Source organism: Babylonia areolata, chromosome 12 (assembly GCF_041734735.1).
Source record: "Babylonia areolata isolate BAREFJ2019XMU chromosome 12, ASM4173473v1, whole genome shotgun sequence".
NCBI lineage: Eukaryota > Metazoa > Mollusca > Gastropoda > Neogastropoda > Buccinidae > Babylonia > Babylonia areolata.
Genome location: NC_134887.1, coordinates 12,093,310 through 12,100,840, shown reverse-complemented (window position 1 = coordinate 12,100,840; position 7,531 = coordinate 12,093,310). Strand labels below are relative to the sequence as shown.

Genomic DNA, 7,531 nt, shown 5'->3' with positions numbered 1-7,531 from the left:
TCCAAATTAAACTCTGAACTATTTCAATTTCAAAAACATGTTGATTAGCATATAAGACATAATATCTAATGGAAGCAGATGGAACTGCAGATTTTGTAAGTGACATAGGTAAATGTGTGTGTGTGCGCGCGCGCGTTTCTCTCTGTGTGTGTGTGTGTGTGTGTGTGAACCCCTCTCTCTCTCTGTGTGAGTGTGTGTGTTCTAGTCCTTGATTTCTTTCTTTTACAGCCCCACACAAGAAGATCGCTAACCGCCATCTCCCAAGGCAACGGCCGCGAAGGAACGAATTGAAACACTACAGCTGATTGCTGTACACAGACAACAATAGACTGGAAAGAGAAGAAGAAGAAGAAGAAGAAGAAGACCAAAAACACGCACACAGACACACACAGACACACAGACACACACACACACACACACACACACACAGACACGGAACCATGACACTCGTCACAGACCCCACCTTCCTCCGCCCCCCTCCACCCTCCCCCATCCCCACCTCTCGCTCCCCATCCCCTTCCACTTCCCCCTCCCCTTCCCCGCAACCCCACCGACGACGCCTCTACCACTACCACTACTACCACCACCACCACCGCAACAACAACAAGAACAACGACAGCAACAACAAGAACAACAGCAACTCCCCAACCATCACCCCTACCCTCCCCATCCACCACCACCACCACCACCACCCCCACCACCAACCGCCGCTCATGCTCCTCCCACGGGCCAGAATTCACCACCTCGACGACGATGACGACAACGACGACAACGACGACGACCTCCTCCGTCGTCGTCCCTTTAGCGTCGTACCCGACGACCACCTGAGGAACCTCCACCTCTCCGCCATCAGCGCTTCTTCCGGGTGGATCGGGGTACCCGGGGTTGGTGGTAGTGGTGGTGGTGGTGGTGGTGGGGTGAGGGTGGGCTGGGACGGGAGGATGGGAGGGGGCGCAGGAGGAGGAGGAGGAGGAGGAGGAAGGAGGAGGAGGCCCATGACGGCGTTCGACTACAACAACTCCGCGCGTCGGCAGAGGCTGAGGAGGGAGAGGGAGAGGGGGGAGGGGACCGGAAGTTGCGTTGGGCCCCTGAACGAGGATGACGAGCTGCAAGGTGAGTTTTTTTTTTTTCCCCCCCCCCCCGGAACTTGTGGGGAGGTTTTTAAAAAAATTTTTTTTTTTACTTGTTAGTTTTATGTGTGCTACTAAAGAAGTATCTGGTCGCAGCCTTTGTTATCATAATATTCTTAGAGTTGTAGTAAAAGAAGTAGTAGTAGTAGTAGCAGTAGCAGCAGCAGCAGCAACGACAGCAGTAGCAGTAGCAGCAATAGGAGTTTGGAGTAGTCGTTGTTATTGTTGTACAATAGATAGCAGTAGTCGTCGTGATGGTAAAAACAACAGCAACAGAAAAAAAAGCACACACACGACAACAACAACAACAACAATGTCGTCGACGACGAAAAACAACAACTTAACAACAACAACAATAATAACACACACACACACGCACGGACGCACGCACACACACACACACACACACACACACACAAAGCGACCCAGTAAAAAAACACACAAAAACAAAAACAAACAAAAACACAAACCCAGACATACAACCTACTTTGTCGCACAAATTTCCCCAAACACATTCTTACGAGTCAGTACCCCTCCCACTTAATTCCGAAACATTTTTATTTTATTATTATTTTTTTTATTATTTTATTTTATAAACTTCTACTTCTTTGATCAAGCGATTAAAACAGATGCTTAAATGATCGTAAATAAAACAGTGAGAAATAAAACCATTCAGATCCGTTACAATGACCTCCCTTCACCCCTCCCACCCACACCCGCCTGCAATCCACACCCTCTTGAACAAAAACTTCACACACACTACGGAGGGTTTAACTCTCTCCATACGAACGGCGAAAGAGACGACGTTAACAGCGTTTCACCCCAATTGCAACCATCAAAATATTACAAGCGGAAGGCTCTTACTCAAAAGAGGTGAATGTTGACAAAGAATACCACAATTCTGACGACAGAAGCTGAAGGTTGGGTCATTCAGACACCCACTGGACATCCGAGGGGTCTGTGTAGAGGAGAAGAGAGGACTGGCCGTACTGAGTGAGTTAAGGCAATGAGAGAAATCAGCCGATAAAACCTAATCCTTAGCATCCCCATAAATTGGCCAAAATGCCGTGTTAATATTAGTTGCTAAACTTATCACTGTGCAAACACGGTGGAAAAACCCATTGGTAGTTCGGGGGTGGGGCTGGGTGGGGTGGGTGTGGGGGGCGGAAACTGTATTAACTCACTCAGTGCGGCCAGTCCTCTCTTCTCCTCTACACAGACCCCTCGGATGTCCAGTGGGTGTCTGAATGACCCAACCTTTAGCTTCCGTCGACAGAATTGTGGTATTCTTTGTCAACATTCACCTCTTCAGTATAAGAGCCTTCCGCTTGCAATATTTTGATGATGGTAATTGGGGTGAAACGCTGTTAACGTCGTCCCTTTCGCCGTTCGTATGGAGAGAGTTAAGTTCTTCTAGGTTTTGCCAGAGAGGGGATGTGGTTCTCTCCCTTTTCTTATGTTATCACGGTCTTTATTCAAGGTTCGTGGTCTTTGATGTTTAGAGAAGGGGGTGTAGGGGGTGGGGGTGGTGGTGGAGGTGTGTGTGTGTGTGGGGGGGGAGGGGTGGGGGGGGGGGGGGGTCACCAAAACGCTTCATGTAGAAATTGTGGGAATGGAGTTTTAGTGGAGCAACGGGTGTTGTGCTGTGTTGTGCTGTGTTGAGGGAGTAACTGGTTATGCTGTTGTGTCAGGGATGTGTGTGTTTTTTTGTTTTTTTTCTCCTCCTCTCTCTCTCTCTTCTTGAGAACCTGAGGATTGATTTGGAGTTCTGAAGGAAGTATAGGTATGTATGGGAGTTCGTTGGGTTTTGGCCGTGGCGAAGTGGTTCGGAGGACGTGAGTTCGAATCCCAGCGAAGGTTGGTTTTTTACGTCCCGTGGCCGGCTCCTACCCAGAGTTGAGTGTGCTGTGGGCTTAAATGGGGAGACTGGGACCACACAGTCGAGTGTCATCCACTTCACGGGTGCGTCTTTGGGTGTGTTGCTCTAATTACCTGACCAACACTGCAAGTGTCTGTATCTCTCGGGCCTGGTTAATGCCGGGATATCATTATGAAAGGAAGCGTAGAGTACAGCCTTGTTACGCAGTCCCAAACCAAAATGGACCTCCATAGCAAAATCGTCATCGTCATCGTCATCCGCCTCCTCCTTCATCATCATCAATATAAACAAAACAGTCTCAAAGTCTGTGGCCTTTCATGCCCTGCTCTCAGGGTGACCTCAGTTTCGATGCCCCTCCACTACTGTGCTTGGGGCGAGTCCTGTCAGTGTCTTCAGTGTCGGCAGATTCATGGGGGGTCTGTTGTTTGAGGGACGTGGTGGCGGTCTCCACTCTGGGAGGGACGCTCACTCAGTCTGGCTCCGCGACTAAGCCATTATTGTCGTTAGTAGGGGGCTTAGTAGGTGGTGTCCTAAGTACGTTAAATCAGAACAGGCACCACTGAACACCACCGAAGTGACTCAGCAGCAGTGCAGGGTCTCCTCTGGTGTGTGGCCTCCTGGCGACCTAACATCGATGGTTCCTTGCGGACTGCCGACGCTGGAACTGTGACGGACGAACCCGGGTGTGGCCGTGTGTGTGTGTGTGTGTGATCTAAATGAGCGGCGTGGGAGTAATGCCACTGAAACGGTGCAGATGATGGGGCAGAAACAAAAAATATAGCATAGACACTCTCTACTATAATAAAATTTTCTAGCCTAGAATAGTCGGTACATAACAGCAGTTGTCTCCTGTGTTGTTCTCATAATAATTTTATTATAGTCATAGTCAGGATACGACTGACTATCACAATCATAATTCATATCAAGTCAAATCAAAACTGTTTGTGTGTGTGTGTGGATTTGGTAGAGAAAAATATACAAGTCAAATGCATGATAATTGCGTTATCAGCTTCTTCAGATTTCGAAGTAGTAATCATCAGCTGGAAATAGAAGCAGGGAGACACAAAGGCATACCACGAGAGTTACGGCTTTGTAAGGTTTGTAACATGTCTGTGATTGGGGATGGAATGGAATGTCCCAATTATGATCAGTTACGAAACAGACATGTTCCTAAAAAATATTTGTCTCCAAAACCGGTTTTTAATTTTTGTAATATGCTCAAAGGAGGCAAAAAAGTCATTTTAGCTGCAAGTGAGATGATTAGATTTGCAAATGTTGCCTAGCTACACCTTTGGAGTTAAAAGACATTCGTGTTTTCTCAACTTTGTATGTCACATTGTTGTGTATTTGGAAATGTTTGCTCTGGGCATGAAAACATTATTTTTTTTTGCAGTACTCCAGTAGGAGTGGAAGGATAATTAAAAACTTGAAAACTTGTGTCATCAGATGCTAGAGTCTCAAAACACCACCCACTGACCACACGGCGCGGAAAGATGACACTGCTACGAGAACGCAGTCATCGCCCTCCTCCTCACCCTCCTCCTCCTCTGCGTAGCAGCAGCAGCAGCAGCGACGGCAACATCATCAACAACAGCAACGACAGAAGCGCCTCTGCCGACAGTGGGCTGGGCTCTCCCTTGCCCTCTCCCTCTCCCACGCACACACCCCTGGACAAAACCACCCATGACGTCATCAGCTCCTCCTGTTCCGACCTCCTCTTCGATGACGTCACCAGGTTTAGCTCCTCCGAGAACCTGTCTTCTTCGGGACACCAGCACCAGCAGCAGCACCACCACCACCACCACGGCAACGTCAGCATCAACAGCAGCGGCAGCAGCAACATGAGTGGGTTTTTCGGCGCTTACATAACTCGACACGTTCTCAGCCACGACACCGAAAACAACAAGTCTTACTCTGAGTCCACCGCTAGGAAAACGTTCCGCGGTGCGTTGAGGTCACTTTCCGAAGGAGACCCTGCCCTGCCCGACGCCGCCGCCGCCGCCGCTGCTGCCGTGTCGGATGACGCGTTTCCGGCACATCTGGACTGTTTTGCCGACGCGAGCGCGGCTTTGGTGGAGCGCTTGAGGAGGAATAATAAGAGGAGGAAGGAAGGGGAGAAGGATGAGGAGGAGGAGGAGGAGGAGGGGAAGGAAGAGGAGGAAGAGGATGACGAGTTCGATGAGAGGTGGCACCAGGGTCACAGGGACGGCCATGACTGTCCGTTCTGCCGGGAGTTCGCACGTGCGACGACCAGGGGGCGGGTGGATCGCTACTTCGGGGGCACGGAGTCGTTCCTCAGCTGGATCTTTTCCAAGTGGGGCAAAGTGAGTAGGGGTGTGTGTGTGTTGTGTTGTGTTGTGTTGTGTTGTGTTGTGTGTGTGTGTGTGTGTGTGTGTGTGTGTGTGTGTGTGTGTGTGTTGTGTTGTGTTGTGTTGTGTTGTGTTGTGTGTGTGTGTGTGTGTGTGTGTGTGTGTGTGTGTGTGTGTGTGTGTGTTGTATTGTGTGTGTTTGGGGGGGTGGGGGTGGGGGTGGGGTAGGGGGTGATGATGTGTGGGTTTGTGTGTGTGTGTGTTTGTGTGTGTGTGTTGGGGGTGGGAGGTTGGGGGGGTGATGTGTGGGGATGTGTGTGTGTGTGTGCGTGCGTGCGTGCGTGCGTGCGTGTGTGTATGTGTGTGTGTGTGTGTGTTGTATTGTGTGTGTGTGTTTGGATGGGGGGTAGGGGTAGTGGGGGGTAGTGGGGGAGGATGTGTGGGGATGTGTGTGTGTGTGTGTTGTGTGTGTGTGGGGGGGGTGGAGGTGGGGGTGGGGGGGGGGAGGTAGGGGGGTGGGATGATGTGTGGAGATGTGTGTGTGCGTGTGTGCGTGCGTGTGTGTGTGTGTGTGTGTGTGTGTGTGTGTGTGTGTGTGTGTGTGTGTGTGTGTTTATGTTTGTGTTGTGTGTTGTGTTTGTATTTGTGTTTGTGTTGTGTTGTGGTGTGATGTGGTGTGTGTGTGTGTGGGTGTGTGTGTGTGTGTGTGTGGGGGGTGATTGTTAGGGTGATGTGTGGGGAGAGGGGGGGGGTAGGGGGATGTGTGTAGATGAGTGTGATGAGTGTGTGGTTGTTTTGTGATGCATAGGGATTTGTGTGTGTGTGTGTGTGGGGGTGGGGGTGGGGGTTGATATGTGTGGATGTGTGTGTGTGTGTGTGTGTGTGTGTGTGTGTGTGTGTGTACGCGCGCGCGCGCGCGCGCGCGCGTTTGTGTTCGTGTGTATAAGTAGCTTATGTGTATGTGTGTATATGTTTATATGTGTGTCTGTCTGTCTGTCTCTCCTTCTCTCTAATCTATTTATCTCTATGCGTGCTCGCGTATGTGTGTATGTGAGACTCACAAGAGAGAGAGAGAGAGAGAGAGAGAGAGGGGGGGAGTGCTGACACACACACACACACACACACACACACACACACACACACACACACATGTGACTTATCACTCTTTGCTTTTGTCAATACGAAAAATTAATGTTTGTGATCAGCAGAGACAATATATCATTTGTGCAGAGGTCACGAATTCTTTTGCTGTTATGGTTCTGTTAGAAGATTAGATTTTTTTTTTTTTTTTTTTTTTTTCTGGTTGCTGTTTTCAACAGTCTTCTCTGTCTTGTGTTGCGTGATAAGAAAACCATTTTGTTTTATTATTTGCCTGTGATTGTGTCAGCATTGTTATTATTATATATAATATTAATAATAATTATTATTATTGTTATTATCATCATTATTATTATTATTATTTTTTTTCTAGATTAAAATTTCGTCGTCAAAACCATCAGCTGTTCTTGCCTGTACATCGTTATTATCGTCGTCGTCGTCGTCGTCATCGTTGTTTTTTGTCATCCATCGTTGATGAATTTATCGACGGGGTTATCATGCTGTAGTGAGTGGTCGTTCCTTCCTGCTGTTAACACACTGACGTGATCGCTGTCGTCATCATCATCATCATCGTCGTCGTCGTCATCATCATCATCTTCATCGTCATCAACATCATCATCATCAGTGTTACAAGAACTGTCGTTGTTGATGTCGATATATCTTTTAGTTAGTGTCCTCTTCATCGTCATCGTCGTCGTCGTCGTCGTCTAGCTAAGGCATGGTATCATCATGTTCATGGTCTCCGTTGTCGCCGTTTCCGTTGTCATCATCATCATCATCATCATCATCATCATCATCATCATCATCAGTTACCGTCGTATTCATCCTTGTCATCCATGTCATTATCATCATCATCGTCATCGTCGTCGTCGTCATCATCATCATCGTCACCACCACCACCACCACCACCACCATCACCATCATCATCTCCATCATCACACTGGAGTATTATACTAAAGTATTCGTTTTGATTTCATATCATTCGTTATTTTTTATTTTTTTTTTTAAATTTCATTTCTCCTTCTCTATTGCGCAAAAGAATTAAATACAAAGTTGTGGGGTGAGTCCTGTCAATGTCGTCAGTGTCGGCAGATTCATGGGGTGGCTGTTGTTTG

General features: G+C 48.2%; 1 protein-coding gene across 1 annotated transcript in view; it reads left to right on the top strand.

Annotated features, from left to right (window-relative positions):
• The first annotated feature begins 978 nt into the window (after window positions 1-978).
• The window catches only part of LOC143288392 (uncharacterized), a 181,695-nt gene continuing 175,142 nt past the window's right edge, over window positions 979-7,531 (top strand). The window contains exons 1-2 of the mRNA XM_076596804.1: window positions 979-1,113; window positions 4,456-5,333. Of these exons, the coding sequence (XP_076452919.1) occupies window positions 996-1,113; window positions 4,456-5,333 (996 nt within the window). The 5' untranslated portion in view covers window positions 979-995. The remainder of the gene's footprint in view (window positions 1,114-4,455; window positions 5,334-7,531) is intronic.